Source organism: Eurosta solidaginis, chromosome 1 (assembly GCF_040869045.1).
Source record: "Eurosta solidaginis isolate ZX-2024a chromosome 1, ASM4086904v1, whole genome shotgun sequence".
In the NCBI taxonomy this organism is placed as follows: Eukaryota; Metazoa; Arthropoda; class Insecta; order Diptera; family Tephritidae; genus Eurosta; species Eurosta solidaginis.
The window spans coordinates 383310628-383329663 of NC_090319.1; the positions used below are offsets into that span (position 1 = coordinate 383310628).

A 19036-nucleotide genomic window follows, 5' to 3' on the forward strand; every position below is an offset into this window, starting at 1 on the left:
TGCTCGTCAAACAAGTTCGGGTAACACTATGAACACATTTAGGTTTTAATGTACTGAGTCTTCATAGGGCAATCTGAGTTTGCATCTCTATATAACACAAATGACAGTTTGCCTTGTATATCGTCAACTATAGTATTACTGAATTTGAGTTTTAAAAAACAAAAAAATTGTTTTAAGTTTTTGTGTTTCCAAAAGTAAGGACGGGACTGTCTTCGGCTGTGCCGAAGACTTCATACCTTTCATGAATGGGGCTGAACAATAATCTTATCCCGTTCGTAATCTCCAAATAATCGGATGTCTAAGATAAGAAATATATAGATGTACATATCTAAACGTTGTTTAAGATAAATATAAAATAAGAAATGGCAAAAAACGATCGGTTGAATGGGACATATACTATATATAGCTCCGATCAAAGTGATTTTTTCAAAAAATCTTCCATGATATATTAAAATATATATCACCGAGTTCCACGTTTATACTTTCTAAATTGCGCCAGGAATGACCAAAATCGTCTTATCTGAACGAACGGTTGTATGGGAGATATATCTTATAGTTGTCCGATCCTACCGGATCCGACAAATGTCTCATATAATACAAAAATACATCCTTGTGCCTAATTTCATTGAGATATCTCAAAATTTAAGTGATTAGTTTGCGTTCAAACAGATTGACGGACGGACGGACGGACAGAGGGACATGGCTATATCAACTCAGTTCGTCGCCCGATCAATTCGGTATACTTAATGGTGAGTCTATCTTCTATGTTTCTGAACGTTGCAAACATCAGGCCAAAGTTAATATACCATTTCATGTTCATGAAAGGTATACAAATTCTAAAAATTTTGAGTCTTCATAGAGCAATATTAATTTTGACTACTCAGCGACATCCCTTAATCGTCTCCAATCGGCACCAACATTTATATGTAGCAAGTTTTACTGTGTGAAATCGTGTGACTGGAAAAAGTCATTTATTTGATTTGTAAGGAGCACCTTAATGTTCATGCTCACCACCCAACACTAATGTGCGCGCTCGAACAGCAGCTGCAGCAAGTATCGTCTTAATGCACATAGATACATTAGGTAGAGTACATTTTGTTGAGATTACAATATTCCTTCTATTAAGTACAGACAGCTATAAAGAGAGCGTAAAATTCTTAAGTGTGCCTTTTAACAAGTAAACACTCTACCAACAAAGCGGTGCTAACTAGAACTCCTACTATCTGTAAGGCTACTCACAATATGCTGAAATTGTCTCCCACGTCGCACTCTACTCCACCTCTTACGATTTTAACTACCTACAACACAAACTAAAGCAATGACTATTACTTGTTACTACAACTTTTAATGTGTTTGTGTTTTAACTTTTCTATATTTTTCGCTTGTTTTTCTTTCTATTTTTTTTTAGTGCCCGAAGCACCACCGCAACATGTCAACTGTACCGCATTGTCGTCGCAGAGTCTGAAGATATCATGGCTGGAGCCGCCATTGCAATTTCATGGTGGCATAATTCAAGGCTATAAAATTTTATATCGCCCAATTGTGAATCAAAGTGAGTTCCAATACCACAAATATAGCTTGTGCATTTACCACTTAAGTTTACACTAATATCAAGCAATTCCCTTGCCACTGTCTCATTTGATATTTAGTATGATACATAGAAAGAAGTTTTCATATACATAAGCAGTAGGGCGGGTCGATTTAAAAATCGCTCATTGCTCTGTTGAAATCGTATTCGAGGGATCAAAATAAGAAACCTTGCCGAAGGAACCATGCCTCTAAAACGAATTCTGATGTCCCCCCCTTTGGGTCGAACTTTTGGGTAGGGGCAATTTCAATTCTACCTGCTGTGTCTTGTGGTGGCTTAAAAAAACAACACAAGCAATTTTACGATCTGCAATTGCGTCACAGTGATACCTTCATTTTTTAAAACGGTTGAATAAAAAACCCACACAACTATGTTTACGACATGCAAATGCATCACAGTGATGCCTTGGTTTTAAAAGGGGGTTGTAAAAACGCTAATTTCTAATAATTTTTTTTTAATTTCTTTTCTATTACTAAGTTAAATTCATTTTTTCATTTACATATGTTCTGACTAAATAAATTTCTAAAGAGAAAAATAAACTCCAAAAGGAAAAAACATAGGCATTTCAAAGTGGGATTTTTCAATATTTGCCCCTACGACCCAAAGGGGGGGGGACATCAGAATTCGTTTTAGAGGTATGGTTCCTTCGGCAAAGTTTCTTACTTTGATCCCTAGAATATGATTTTCACAAAGCAATGGTCGATTTTTTTGCCTCCCCACAAATCGACCCGGCCTAATAAGCAGCAACTCTTTGTTATTTTACATTTCTGTATCGATGTTAATATGAAGTATGTATGTATGTAGTGATGATAATATTATGCAGTTAATTTTGTATTGTATTTCAATGCATTTGGGAATACAAATGTGGTTTTATTGATTATGGTTACATAAAAATAATTTTGTATAATGCAATTTGATTTTTCCTATCGAACACATTGTAAGTCGTTCTGTTCCTTTAGTGCTAGTTTCATTGTTATTATTATATTTAAACATCTGCTTTTACAATTGTATAACCTTATGAATATTTATAGTACTTTGTTTCGATTTTAAATATGCTTATATTATTCCATATATTTGCTATTCTTATGGTCGAACATGGGGTAAGCTGAGATAAATTTCTCTTTAGGGCAGTTTCGATTTTGGCTTTTTTGTCGTCAACTAAAAAAAAAAAGTTAAAAGCAATATGGATTGGGAAATATTAGTTATATAGTTTCACTTATGATTGAAAAAATGGAGGTAGTATGAGGATTTCATATTAACGGATACGACTAAATTACTTTCCCACCAATGGATTAGGGGGTTAGAATATACCCGCGGTAGGTATGCCTGTCGTAAGAGGCGACTAAAATAACAAATAAATTCAAGGGGTTGCCAGCGCAATATATAGCTTCTCCAAACCCAATTGTCAACCTCACCTATCCGTGGCGAATTCTGTTTCATTAACAGCCGAGGCTCTGGCGACCGCGAACTCCTCCTGGGAGGGCGGGATGGCCTAGAAGGTCCCATATTTTTATTATTATTATTCCATGCTCCATTAGGAGCTTAAGGGTTCAACAAAAGTTTTCCAATTATCTCTATTTCGTGCTATTTGCCTTAATTCGTCAAACGATTTGCCAGTTTCCTGAAGAACCATTCTCCTCCAAGTCATCTTTGGTCGGCCCCTGCATCATTGCCCTTGAGGATTCCAGGTTAAAGCAGCATGTGCAACGTCGTATGGCTTGGGCAATGTGTGGCCTATCCAGCCATATTTAAGCTTCCGTATTTCAATGTGTACACTGGTTTGGTTGGTCAGCCTCCATAACTCTTCGTTCGATATCGTTCTAGGCCACCATATCTGAATTATATTTCTAAGGCAGCGGTTAATGAAGGACTCTGGCCTGACTTTAGTTTCAGCAGTTACGAGCCAAGTTTCCGAGCCGTACAACAAAACAGACTTCACAAATGCGTTAAAAATTTTTATTTTTGTTTCAGTTCGAAGGTTGTTAGCGCGCCATACACCACGAAGTCTGGCAAAAGCTCCCCGGGCCATATGGTCCCATATGGTCATAACAAATCGTTCCCGAGGTGGTCGGAACGTACCGGATCTGCATACGGCAAAGGACCATCAACTCGCTAATCAGCCTAGAAAAGAAGGTTGTTAATACGTTTTTCGAACTCCCCAAAATTGCTTTGGTGGAAGAAACATCGATTGAAGTATACAAAGCAAGGGAATATGACTTTCTTATGTGTCCGTACGTTTTCTCAGAACATGTTGACAAAACATACGCGTTTGTCAATTGAATACCCAAAGGAGGTCCTTAAAAACCGACACCGCGAATTGTAAAGAGTTTAGCTTACTTAAACGCAATTTTTATGAAGTTGAATGGTGATAAATGGGCTACAAGTCCACATTTTCTATTTATTGTTTAATTCAAGCGTAGCTCTTGGGGAAGAAATTGTTAAACCATTCTTAAGGGAGAACATTGCTCTGTAGCTCTGCAGGTTAGCCACTTGTTATGAGAGAGTTTTTCTCCATTGTACAAGAGGACACCTTGGGGCGTGCCACAAACGTAACAAATTAAATACCTACCACTCACCGCAGCCTTTGAAGGTACATTTTTTCTCAACATGCCTTGAGAAATATCCACTGCAGAGGCATGATAATAGGGCCATGCTAGAACAACAGTATTTTTCGTGTATTTATTTTTTTTTTTTGCTAGGGGTCAAGCTGCCATAAAGATATGGGTCATTATCCACTATTTTTCAATAAAATTGCATGTTTACTGTATTTTTAAATGATATTTATGCACATATGTAAATCGTGCTAAAGCATATTATTATTTTCTCAGATGACGATTGCGTTTTCTTCCTGAAGGAAATTTCTATCCCGAAAACCACAATTTCGCCGGTAACGTAACGGTATGGCAACGATTTTAGCAAAAGAACTAACATTATGAAACTACAAAAATTTCCAAATACATCAACAAATTTTTAGTGGAACTACCTTCTTTTTTATATCAAGGTTTTACTTAGCATTATGGAGTTCGATATTTGTAGGGCAGCAAGTGATATCGTGGCCAGTTTTTGAAGCTTCTTAGGGGAGCTTTTTGAAATGTTTTAATCCAAGCATAAAATCTCAAGGATATAAGATGGGCATGAAACTTCCATATTCAGTTTTTAAAGCAATACTATTTTAAAATAAATTTTGGCGTTTTTGCGAGATATGTAATAAAAACAAAATACATTTGGAATTTTTAGTTGTGGTAATATTTCAATTGAGGATTTGTGTGCAAAAAGGGATTTCCTTTCAAAATTACATTTTGAGATTTTTATGTTTTAAACACTTGAGATTATATAGCATTTTTGTTGAATTAGTAATTGAAACATTTTCTTTGTATATAAAGGGAGTTCAAAATTTTGTGTATTTCGTGTAGGAAACGTTGCTATAGCAAATGAAAGCTCCGGATCGTGAACAACTTTTTTTCGTTTAAAATTTTTTCTTTCCATAATTTGTTTTGTTGTGACAGTTGCTATTCAAAATTGAAAAAATAAAATACGGTTTTTGATGTTGTGTATTTGCCACGACACACAGTGTCGTGATCCTATATAAGCGCCGGCAAAACTACTTGTTGTGCTGCAATTTCGCTGTAGTTCATCATGGAGATCATCGTAGAGATCGAACCTTAAACACGCCCACAAAAATAAAAACGTTTAGGGAAAAAGTGGATAATGCAATCTTTTAAAACCAAGTCTCATTCACGTTCTTATTCGGCTTCAATATGCATACTACTAACGTTTATCCTGCCCTCGATTGCAAATAAAACATGAATTAGTAGATAATAATTTTTTTTGTGTAATATGTGTAACAGAATTTGTAAACGTCATTTCTTTGCAAAAGAAAAACCACAGGTCACAAACATCGCCAACCGTAATAGCAGGTATCACTAGTCTCAATTTTGAGCTAACATTACTTGTGAGAATATATCCAAAAATTGTGATGGAGTTGGGATGAGTTTTTTTTATTTTTTTCTAAACTTTTAACTTCGAATAAAAATTCACTTAATTTTTCCCACTTATAAAAAGTAACGGTACTCATCACCTGATTGATGAATAAATAAAAAATAGGGTTGCCATATATGGAAAACTTCCAAATATAATAAAAACTCATTTGAGATATTTAGATTTACTAACAAGTTTCAGTGATCTTTTTCATAAAAAAGCGTGGTCAAAATTATCAATTAACAAAATTCCAGGTTTAAGGAAGTCCCGATAAAAACGCGCAAGTGTATTATTAAAAATTCTGTTCGAAATGATTTAATGGATGTATTCCCCATCGTTTGTCAAAGTTTTATAAAAATATCTATCGATGAACTTTTTTGACTTTTGGCCGCTTCGCGACACTGTGCGACGTAGCAAATGCATAGACGTATAATTTTTTGGCGTTTTGTGTAAAAATACTACACCAGTTTGCAAATACAATGATGCTAGACCTTTTGCACAAAATCCTGAACTCCCTTATAGTATATTTTATATATAAATCCAATGTTTATGTTGAGAAAATCCATTTTTCACAATTATTGCCAAAGAAGGCGAAATTAATTGGGGATAGATGTTACCTTTTTGCATATTACTTAGAAGCAACAGTAGTGTTTTAATGAAATTTTTGTATGTCCCACTTCTCATGTTAAAAAGAGAAAATGTAAAATTTCAGCAAAATCAGGAGACGTTTACATACCTTATATGGTGAGCCACACTGTATGGGAGTGTGAGTAGCTAAATTTTTCATTTTAAGTACAAAGAAAACAACTGGCACATAGCTTTACATTTCAGAGATATTAGCTGTATTTTTTTACATGTGTATACATCTGCATTTGCGGGTAAAAAACGGTTATTATAACTTAGGTCCGGATTTTCAGTGCGAGTTTAAACTACAGTTAAAGTTGACTAGAGTTTAACCTTGCCACTTTGTTGGATAAAATAAAATTCTGCTGCGCATTTCAGCTTAAGCGGGCGAAGTGGCAGGGTTAAACTCTACTCAATTTTAACTGTAGTTTAAACTCGCACTGAAAAACTGGGCATTAGATAATATTTAGGACACCCATATAGTGGCAATTATTGAAGATCCACGACAGTGGTAATTAACTCGCCACAAAACGGGCTGTTCGCTTGCAGTGAATAGTGGACTCACACCATTTTCGGTCATATAAATGGGGAATAGTGTAAAGATAAAATGGAGAGACAATTTGAGATGCAAGTGAGTATAACGCTTACTGAAATTGAGCACTACTAATTTTCTGCGCAGCAATTTAATACGTTTAGATAAATAAAAAATATTTTTTGTGTTTTGGTCGAAAAATTGATCCTTTCGCCATTTTTTTCGCAGGCTCCAAAATTATTTTTTTGGGTATGCGTAGCACGACATCGGTTAAATTTCGTCCATATAAATCAAAAATGTATGCATTCAATTTTAAAGCCCATACAATTTTACTAGAATAAAGTTATAGTTTCAAATGTCTAAACTATTTTCCGTAATTTTTTCATAGCAAATGGTACATTAAAAACTGCAGTCTTAAAGTCATTAAGAATAAACGAGAACTTCCATATACTTGAAACTTACACTTTATTGTACTAAAATGTTATGGGTTTTACAAACAGAATTCATTAAAAAAACAATTTTTTTCAAAATTATTTTTTGGGGAATTAAAATTTTTTTAAATGACATTTTAGCTTAAGTGTATCCCAACAATTATTATTAGCTGGTTTTTCATTACGAAATATTTCTAAACAGTATAAGAATCGATTTTCAAAACATTTTTCCATTGCATGAATATTGTACACAAAAAATTTGTATAAACAGAAAAAGTTCACGAATCGGACCTCTTATTATCCTCTTAATCTCAAAATCGTCCATAGAAAACAAATATTCAAATTACTACCTGAAAATAGTAAAGAATTGTCTCAACGCTGTACCGTGCAGGGAGAGGGGCCTCTTGCTCTCTATACTCCGTTTCTTTAACTCTTCTTATCCATTGAGATTTATCTGCAACCGATCAAGGAGCTCATGGGCTATCCGCTACTATAGCTCCCCGAGTTCGAGGCATCGCTTGTGCCCGTTTTGTCTGCTTTGACCTGCGACTATGTCTTTCCTCTTCCATTCTCCTTACTAATATAAGATCTAGAGTTGCTCATCATGTTTGTTTAACCACCTTCTCAACAAGGCGGGCTCAGAGGATTAATTCAGGACTATTTGGGAAAGTCGGGACTATGTGCGGAATAAATTCGGGACTATGTATAGATTACTTCAGGATCGTGTCCGGAATCGTTCCGAAACTATTTCCAGATTATTTCACTTTTTTGGGGAGCGTTTCGGGGATATTTCAAGATTTTTTGGAATATTTCGGGACCGTTTAGGGATTGTGATCCATATATTTTCGGGACAGTTTCGGAGCAGTTTCTTGGTTGTTTTTGTAATAACATATCCGAGATCATTTCACGTCTATTTCAGGATTATCTGCGTATGGTTTCAAGATTGTTTTCAAAACTATTTCGGGCCATTTCGCGAATGTTTGCGGAGCCGTTCCCCGGCTATTTAGGAATTATATAGAGATATTTTTGAGCTTAAGCCGAACCATTTTGAAATTTTTTTAAGACCATTTAGAGACCATTTATTAAAAACAGTGTTAGGAAGTATTAGGGCCCACAGTATTAAAAAATCCAGTATATACTTCCTTCTGTGGCTCAATACGGGTGTATATCGAACTATTTTGCAAAGGTGTAGGCTATAGTTTCGGGATCTTTTCGGGGCTTATATTATTTTCTGCACTATCTCGGAACTGTTTTCAAGATCATCATCATTTATTGACCCTTAACCGCCATAGCGATTATGGCCGCTTCGAAACAAGCTTTCCCTGATTCGGGAAAACTGACGCCAATTGGGAGCACTATTTACCTATCTCAACTGAGTTGAGGTCTCCTTCTTCCTGAAAAATTATATATTGTATTTTCTTCATAAATTTAAATTTAATTTTTTGGCTCACAGATACATACGCTGCCATTCTTTATTTGTTTAATACGTATACGTAATACTCCTATATTGCTACAAAAGGCTAGATAAATTCCCAAACATCAGAGTGCCGATATATTGCTGTGTAAACCTATTTGTTTTTGTATTCAATAATCGAATGTACCGAAATTAAAATTTTTTTTGTGACACTTAGGTTGCTACAATAACAAAAATATTATAGGCTGCCTTGTTTTGATTTCGAATTCAAAACACATTGCGAGCATTTTCTATTAGCAATATAGGAGTATTACATATATGATTTAACAAGCCAAGTTTAATTAATAAAATATTTTATTTATTTTTTTCATTTCAGTTGATTTCCCTGCCAAACTGGAGGTGAAGCGTACATCGAACCTCGAAACGTATTTGCATACTCTACACAAGGCCACTAATTACTCAATGCGAGTTTTGGCCTATACAGCGACTGGTGATGGTGTGGCCAGTCAACCGTTATATTGTCAAACAGAGGATGATGTGCCAGATGCGCCAGCATCAATCAAAGCAGCTGCTTTAACAGCTGATTCAATATTGATTTCATGGCTACCACCAAAAAATCGCAATGGAATAATTTCACATTATACTGTGTATTCACGTGAAGCGGGGCGTAAAGGGCAAGCGAAATGTGAGTTCAAAAGATTTATGCAAATTTTGTGCTTCATAAAAATACTGAATAAACAATTGATATATGTACATATGTAGTATATACATACATATGTATATAGATATAATAAATATTTTTCTTTAATCGCTATTATCTATTAACTTAATGAGATATTAAATTGGCAAAAAAGCAATAATTTAAATGATGAAGTTTTATTATTTTATATATGACATCTTATTTTATATATGAAATCTAACTATATTTGTTATCTGATGGTGTACTTAATTTTCTCTCCCTCTCTTTCTTTATTATTTTCTCTTCTCTCTTTTATTTCTCTTTCAAACATTCTGACCTGTGGCCTAACTGATAATGGATTCTCCGTTACATTTCCATTCTTGTGGGAATAGCTTATATGGTGCGCGTCGATGAGAATGGCTACCCTGTAACGTACGAAGCTCGTGGCCTTGCCGAAAACCAAATGTACGAATTTTGGGTATCTGCCTCGACCTCCGTTGGTGAGGGAGAACCAACATCTGTGGTAGCGCAGGCCACAAATACGCGAGGTAAGCGCATAAATGTGTTTGTGTGTGTGTGAGGAAGTATATGTATTTCTACATATATGAATAAAAGTTAATTTTTACCGCCAGATGTTTGATTGACGTCATTGCAAGTATAAATGATTTTGATGTATGTATAGGGTAATCCTTTAATACACGGTATAAGTATACAAGGTAAAACCACACTTTGAACTAGGCATACATCTTAGAGGGCCAATTAAAGTTGCATAGCTTAGCAGGGCACAACAACATTGCTCTCACAAACAATATTTGTTTAATGGGATCTGCTTGCACTTGATCAGACTACGCAGTGCACTGCATTCCATTGCATGGAAGTCTTCGACTTTTTCACTCTTCGTGATGTAGACATTCGTAGCGTACCAATGAACAGTGATCAATATGAATCAATTTGCTTATTTAATTTGTATCGGTATGTGGATCGCTATTCATTGTAACGTGGGGATCGTTTTTGCAAAGAGTGGTAAAATGAGCAGCACTGTGAGAGTAGCACGAATTGCTTGCTTGTGTTTATGTAAATGTTACAAACAAACTTTATTTACGTGTGTGTTTGCCCTTGTTTATAAAATATAATCAGGTCTATGGTTTACATGGTCTGTATTGGTTTTTATGCAATGGAATTATAATTAGACCTTAACCGTTTGAATTGAGAGAAAACGATGACATTTCATGTTAATTTTAGTTCGCAAAATGATGTTCATGGCAGGACAAGAATTAAAATTATTTTAAACAAAAATATATTGGCGGCCACCGTGGTGTGATGGTAGCGTGCTCCGCCTAACACACCGTATGCCCTGGGTTCAACTCCCGGGCAAAGCAACATCAAAATTTTAGAAATAAGATTTTTCAATTAGAAGAAAATTTTTCTAAGCGGGGTCGCCCCTCGGCAGTGTCTGGCAAGCGCTCCGATTGTATTTCTGCCATGAAAAGCTCTCAGTGAAAACTCATCTGCCTTGCAGATGCCGTTCGGAGTCGGCATAAAACATGTAGGTCCCGTCCGGCCAATTTGTAGGGAAAAATCAAGAGGAGCACGACGCAAATTGGAAGAGAAGCTCGGCCTTAGATCTCTTCGGAGGTTATCGCGCCTTGCATTTATTTATTTATATTGAAGAAAAAAAAAAAAATTTGATGACTTAGCAGGAAACAAGCTGCAAAGGCTTAGGCATTAAATTTTTAATGTTTCCCACGATCCCTTTCATGAGAAGTCAGTGGGTACAAGCTTGCGAGAACTGAGGAAGCGGGACGGCTTCAATTATTTTGGCTTCTGCTGACAGGAGAGATATCGCACGATATGAGTCCCCTAAGGTTGCTAGTATCTCAGGCTTTAGTTACGGTGGCAACTTCGCCATTCTTCATTTTTTAGGAATATAATAGGGTATGAAGAGTTGAAGACATGTGCCAAGTTATTAAATTTCCAATTTCTAAAGCTTTTTAGGGCGTATGTTGGCCTGTTGTCTAGATTTGTCAACTGAGGAATACATCAAGTACTGTCTGGCTAATGAGTTCGCGCATTTATTTCCTTTCGACAGCACTTTATAACCAAAGGCGATGAATATTTTCTTATTGTGCTTCGTCGGATTTGATAGGGAGTTTACGGTTACCAATATCGTACCAACACTGGTAGAGAGGTTACAGTTCTTTAGATGTTCCTCACACTTTACCGGTTTGTGCTTATCTAAAAGCTGCCCGATGTGAATGTTTATGCCCCTAATTGAAGGGCACGTTTTATAGCCCTGGCGGTTCGACGCGAATTCAATGGCTTTGTGAAAAGCATACTGAATAGTCAGCCAACTTTGCTTTTCTGAAATTAGTGAAAGAACCGCGTTCATATATGTACGATGTAATCAAGTTATCGGTTTTGCGCGAGGAGTATGAGCAGGTAATAGGATGCTAGGGTTAACATCGTCTTTCAAATAACGTACACAGGTGAGAACGTCCCCGTCCACCTTGCAGAATTTCGTGTTGTACGCCAACATCTCTCCCCTGCTACAGTTTGTGAACGGAATTGAAATCGCTTAAAATTATGTGATTTACGCCAGTGAGTTGAGCAGTGATGTTAGCGCGGTAGCCACTGGAGCAGCCGGTTACTAAACGAACAGCCTCTTCGCAGCAAGAAAGGAACCCGTCAGGGGAGTACCATTGCTAAGTTCAGAAAATCTAAAAAAGTGACATCTTCCGAGAGAGGAACTGTTCTGGCAAACGGTGCACACCGTTACAGGGACTGAAGTATATTTCCCTTTCATACTGCTCGTACCGAAAAGAGGAGACGGGGGGAGGGTGGTGCGCAGGATTGCCTACGTAGATAGCAGCAGTGGCTGGCGGCCTTGCAAACTGGAAGAAAGAATGACTAGTTTTTTGAATTATATAGAAAACTTTGTTTTGGAACTTTTTTGTTGACTTGTCAATGTAATCCACTATTTGGACTACCCTTGATACGCACAGTATCAGACTATATTTTCACTTCACAATCATATTATTCAATTACAGTTAAGTCAATTCAAGGTGCGCTCTTGATTTTAGCACTTGTTTAACGTCTACACATAGTATCTATAATTGAATTCAAATTATTCATGACGGATATTGTATTACAATATACATATACATACTTACTTTTGGATGTAAATTAATTTGTATGTTTGTGAGTGTTCGATGTGTTATTCAATTACTTTGTTTTCATTGCATGATTTACACTTTCAGCTCCTGCACGCATCGCTTCTTTTGGTCAAGTGGTACGCAAATCTGTTGGCACTGCATTGATTCTTGAATGTTTGGCTGTTGGTAATCCGACACCGCGTGCTAGATGGCTTACCAGAGATCGACCCGTCACATTTAGCCCATTTTATGAGGTGACAAATGAAGGCAATTTAAAAATACACCGTGAGTATGATTGTTATATAAATGTATATACAATAGACCGAGCCAACTTATTGAGCCCTAATAACAATCTTAGTGTAACCAATTAAAAAAAATTTCCCAGGAGAAAGTGTTTGAAAGTATTTAGTTCCAAGTGACATAATTCTAAGGATAGTAGTTGACATTGTGATACCATAAACGAGATGAGTTAACCCCAAGATTTTTTTGGGTGCTTCGCTCCTTGAAAGCACGGGTGGCGCCTTGAAACCTTTCTCCTGTTAAGTTTAATTTTTGGTGGTTACACTAAAGTTGCTGTCACGCCTCGGTAATGGTAATTTTGACAAAAGAAAATTTTCTCATCCCACATCTTTTGTTTATTTTTTCGAATTACATATATAGGATTTTGGGAAATAAACATAAAAATGTGAAGTTTGAGGATAAATATATTACATACTTGTTTTCAAGATATTGTCAAAACAATATTGAAACTTTTTCGGTGGTTTCAAGCGTATAGAAGAACTCCATCAACACTTTCTGGGAGAACATCCTAACTTACGTTTTCGAGATCTTAGAATCCGGTGGTATTAGATTTTTTTGTTTTTTACTCATATCTTGAAAGATCACCACTCTGGCGAGTAAAACGAGGGTTCTCGCGCTTTCTTGAGCTCAGTTGTTTTAGGAATATCATCAAAGAACTGGAGTAAGCTAGAGATCGGGGCAAGCTGATTTTTGAGTTAAAAAAAAAAAAACTTCCTTTGAGGGTCGGACAAGAAAACTTATAGCACCAGCTGGTTCAGCGACCTCGAAAGCATGAGAAGGATATCTATGGAGACAGTTTTGTTGCACCTCTGCAATAAGGCCCTTTTCCTTCTTCGATAAGGAGACTCCCCGAAGGTTTTATCAATGTTGATTGTTCTTTAACGAATATTGATCCGGGAAAGATTTGATATGAGCACGTTGAGCCTTTTAGTTCATCCAACTCCCCCCTACCGTGAGGAACTTTGGCCCGCCGGAGCCTTACCTGCTAAATAAACAACATTTGCCACCAGTAGGTGAGTTCGATAATTGGGTTGCGGTACTCAACCCATTGTATCATGCGATACCGTCCCTATCATTGATCTTATGCATAAAATTTAAACCAAAGAAAAAAATTTTATATATCTGAGCGAAAAGGATCAAATATGAGTATTCAGAAGACGATATAGGCTGACTGAAGAACGCTTGTTTGCCCAGATTTGAACTTGAGATAGCTCACGAAAAACAGAAATCAGCCAAAGCCTAAGTAGTCTAATATTGTTTCTTTCTGCTTTCACCTCGCTGAAATAAAACAAGCTCTCTGGGCCAGATGTCTTTATGTAGAGTGGCGCACTCCCAGTTTTCATAGAAATTTTGTGGTCATCATACAGTTAAATATTAAGATGACTCTATTTTGTCATTATCCATGCAGCTGGTAGATAGGTTCTTCAATTCCTTCAGCCTGTTGAGACTCACTAAATTCAAATTTGAAAATGTATCTCCATAACCAAAATCAAGAGAGATGAATTAGACTCAATAAACGCAGTAAGTTCTCAATATCCTACACCAAGTAATCCCTGTTCAGCGTTTTTTTTTTAACTAATTTGACGTTCGTAGAGAGTAGATATTCGTTCCAATAATTGTCCACGTCGTCGACATGCTATGAGCCAGTTTTTTTGTCCACTAACCTAAATAAGTGCTACAGCATATTCTTCTCTCTAGGGCAGGGTTCTCTATTCCATAACACAGTTGTACTATCATTGCATATGAGAACGTGTAATCACTTCTATTTTTTGGCAACCGTTCTCTAGGGAATCAAGGTTTTAAAGCTACCAAGGGGGACTGTTATGGGTGGACTATAATAAGTATGACTTGCTGTAATAAGGTGGATGCTGATAATAATTATGGATTGCCAAAAGACCAAAAGACATCTACTATAATCATTGCAAAGATGTTGGTTAATGTAAGAGCGCCGCAGCCCGGTCAAGTGCTTTTCACCCGATAAGTACATCACAGGCATTTATCATCTTTTCCTGGACTCACTTCTTGATCAACAAAGCCATTACAGTTTAGCGAGAAATTCCCAGCTCTTCCAATTATAAGAATTCCAAGATAATTTTCTGTTCAGAATGCCTAAAACAAGCGGCTAGTACAAATCTATCAAGCCCTTTTTTATTGCAAGCTAACAACCTAGGTTAACATGAACACCAGGGTTTGTAGGTCACCGCTTTTTTGTAGTATCCTTTATAAACACCGGATAAATTAAAGCTTAGCTAAGCTCCAAGTAATTTCATACATGTACATTTGTATATAAATTACGCCAATGCTCTTATTGATGCAAACATTTTTATCTACTAAATGGAGCTCTAAAACATTCAAATCTAATAACCTTTTTGTATTATAAATTTAAATCCGCTTTTACAATGAGTGCTCTTCAATTCAGTTTATTATTCTGACAATGGCCTTACTTCCGCATGTTTTTGCTTCCGAACCACTCCAAATGCCAACGAATCGTTGCGCAGAGTTTTGGCTGGTGGAGTGCACGGCGAGTACCCAAGTGAATGGTGCCGGTGTCGAATTCCAATTATCTGAAAAATAAAAATGCAATTTTCCATGCTGCTGAGCATATTTGTAACCGTTTCTATTTTAATTTATTTTTCGTTACATGCTACACACACATGCACACGCAACAACAACGGGACGTTGTCAACTTTATACACAACTATGTTGCTTACATTTGAATATACAACGAACGCCAACGCCAACAACAACAACAAAAACGCTAACGAACGAATGAATTGAATGGTCAATGGCAATCGACCTTTATTTGTGTGGGGGGCCAAAAGGCGTGGAGGGCAGTCTGTCCGGAAATTACACTTGCACGGCAAATAATCTGTTCGGAAGCGATGAGATTCAATATCAAGTGATTGCCATGAGACCACCCGCCGCCCCACAAATCATTGTACAATATGCATCCGCCGATAGCATACGTGTCAGTTGGGATCCACCGGACGATGGTGGTGCCCCATTGCAAGGTTATACAATTTCGTATCGCATCACAGGCGAAACATGGTCACAAACTGAATTGGTGCCAGAGAATAATGCTTATACGATAACGGGATTGAAGTGTGGCAATCAGTATATCATAAAAATGTCAGCGCATAATATTGTTGGCAATGGGGCGCCCAGTGAGGAAATTAATGTCTGGACCAAGGGTAAAGGTAAGTGAACTTTGAAGATACATAGCTTGATTGGGTTGCTGATAAGTTAAATGATAAGATGAGCAATGACGTGGTGACTTTTATTTGTTGGATGCGTGTTGGAAGCTGTGTCTATGCTTGCAGCCAGGCTTCGGGCAAAGGTGGGGCAGGTCATTACTTAGAAAACAAATTTCTTTTTGAATATTAAATGCTGGTTTTCAATATATAGCTATGTTTTATAACTTGGCATCCTCTTATATGATATACAAACGAACTAAACAATAGCCTCTATTTGGTATCTTTCAGAAACGCTGACCCTATTCTTAAAGTTATTTTAATCAACTCAGCTTTTATCATGTTTCTTCCTTTCATGTACATACCTAAACGATTTTAAGATAAATATAAAAAAATGGCAAAAAACCCCCTTATCTGAACGATCGGTTGTATGGGATATATCTTAAATATAGCTCTGATCGAAATTATTTTTAAAGGAAATCTTCTATGATATACTAGAATATATATAACCAAGTTTCACGTTCTTATATCGGAAATTAAGGGAGAAATTGCCAAAAATCTTTCTATCTGAACGATCGGTTGCATGGGGTATATATTATATATAGCTCCTATCGAAATGATTTTTACAGGAAATCGTCTATGATATATTAGAATAAATATCACCAAGTTTCACATTTTTATAATGGAAACTAAGGAAGAAATGGCTAAAAATCTTTCTATCTGAACGATCGGTTGTATGGGATATATACTACATATAGCTCCGATCAAAGTGATTTTTTCAGAAAATCGTCTATGATATATTAGAATATATATCACCGAGTTTCACGTTTATACTTTCTAAATTGCGGCAGGGATGACCAAAATTGTCTTTTCTGAACGATCGGTTGTATGGGAGATATATGTTATAGTGGTCCGATCCTACCGGATCCGACAAATGTCTAATATAATACAAAATTACATCCTTGCACCAAATTTCATTGAGATATCTCAAAACTTTTGGGACTAGTTTGCGTTCAAACAGACAGACGGACATGGCTATATCAACTCAGTTCGTCGCCCTGATCAATTCAGTATACTTAATGGTGAGTCTCTCTTCTATACTTCTCAACGTTACGAACATCGGACCAAAGTTAATATACCATTTCATGTTCATGACAAAAGACCGCCCCTAAATATGAAGCTTTGGTGTCGAGGCATACATATTTTATCAATTATTTTATATTAGAGTTTTTATTTTGTGTAGGTGGGGTTAAAACAAAAATCAAAGTGTTCTTTAATCCTTCTGCGTGTTTTTGTATACATTGTACTTCATCAAGGAGAACCATTATACATATTTACAAACATAAATAAACTGCAAATAACATTATGGTTTCAGAGCAAAGCAGAACATTTAAAGGAAATAGAAAGTTCACCAACGTCAAAATAATGACATATTAATATAAACAAGTAAGAAAGGCTAAGTTCGGGTGTAACCGAACATTACATACTCAGTTGAGAGCTGTGGAGACAAAGTAAGGGCAAATCACCTTGCTGTAAAAAGAACCTAGCGTAACCCTGGAATGTGTTTGTATGACATGTGTATCAAATGGAAGGTATTAAAGAGTATTTTAAGAGGAAGTGGGCCACAGTTCTATAGATGGACGCCGCTTAGGGATAACGCCATAAAGGTGGACCAGGCCTGACTCTAGAATTTGTTTGTACGATATGGGTATCAAATGAAAGGTGTTAATAAGTATTTTAAGAGGGCGTGGGCCTTAGTTCTATATGTGGACGCCTTTTCGAGATATCGCCATAAAGGTGGACCAGGGGTGACTCTATAATTTGTTTGTACGATATGGGTATCAAATGAAAGGTGTTAATGAGTATTTTTAAAGGGCGTGTGCCTTAGTTCTATAGGTGGACGCCTTTTCGAGATATCGCCATAAAGGTGGACCAGGTGTGACTCTAGAATTTATTTTGTACGATATGGGTATCAAATGAAAGGTGTTAATGAGTATTTTAAGAGGGCGTGGGCCTTAGTTCTATATGTGGACACCTTTTCGAGATATCCCCATAAAGGTGGACCAGGGGTGACTCTAGAATTTGTTTGTACGATATGGGTATCAAATGAAAGGTGTTAATGAGTATTTTTAAAGGGCGTGGGCCTTAGTTCTATATGTGGACGCCTTTTCGAGATATCGCCATAAACGTGGACCAGGGGTGACTCTAGATTGTGTTTGTACGATATGGGTATCAAATTAAAGGTATTAATGAGGGTTTTAAAAGGGAGTGGCCCTTAGTTGTATATGTGAAGGCGTTTTCGAGATATCGACCAAAATGTGGACCAGTGTGATCCAGAACATCATCTGTCGGGTACCGCTAATTTATTTATATATGTAATACCACGAACATTATTCCTTCCAAGATTCCAAGGGCTTTTTATTTCGCCCTGCAAAACTTTTTCATTTTCTTCTACTTAATATGGTAGGTGTCACACCCATTTTGCCAAGTTTTTTTCTAAAGTTATATTTTGCGTCTATAGACCAATACAATTACCATGTTTCATCCCTTTTTTCGTATTTGGTATATAATTATGGCATTTTTTTTCGTTTTTCGTAATTTTCGATATCGAAAAAGTGGGCGTGGTCATAATCGGATTTCGGCCATTTTTTACACCAAAATAAAGTGAGTTCAGGTAAGTACGTGAACTGAGTTTAGTAAAGATATATCGATTTTTGCTTAAGTTATCGTGTTAACGGCCGAGCGGAAGGACAGACGGTCGACTGTGTATAAAAACTGGGCGTGGCTTCAACCGATTTCGCCCTTTTTCACATAAAACAGTTATCGTCCTAGAATCTAAGCCTCTACCAAATTTCACAAGGATTGGTACATTTTTGTTCGACTTATGGCATTAAAAGTATCCTAGACAAACTAAATGAAAAAGAGCGGAGCCACGCCCATTTTGAAATTTTCTTTTATTTTTGTATTTTGTTGCACCATATCATTACTGGAGTTGAATGTTGACATAATTTACTAATATACTGTAAAGATATTAACTTTTCTTTTAAAATTTGAATTTAAAACATTTTTTTTAAAAAAGTGGGCGTGGTCGTTCTCAGATTTTGCAGACATATAGTAATAAGAGTAACGTTCCTGGCAAATTTCATT

At 36.5% G+C, this 19036-nt stretch overlaps 1 protein-coding gene across 7 annotated transcripts in view; it reads left to right on the forward strand.

The window, feature by feature from the left end:
• Positions 1-19036, forward strand: part of Dscam3 (Down syndrome cell adhesion molecule 3) — a 296098-nt gene that overhangs the window by 241468 nt on the left and 35594 nt on the right. For 6 of the 7 annotated variants that reach the window (XM_067763262.1, XM_067763261.1, XM_067763263.1 and 3 more), the window contains exons 22-26: positions 1409-1552; positions 8944-9252; positions 9639-9794; positions 12504-12683; positions 15521-15895. In XM_067763262.1, the coding sequence (XP_067619363.1) occupies positions 1409-1552; positions 8944-9252; positions 9639-9794; positions 12504-12683; positions 15521-15895 (1164 nt within the window). Of the gene's footprint in view, positions 1-1408; positions 1553-8943; positions 9253-9638; positions 9795-12503; positions 12684-15520; positions 15896-19036 lie in introns of those variants that run through there. The other variant, XM_067763267.1, reaches the window with a different exon arrangement.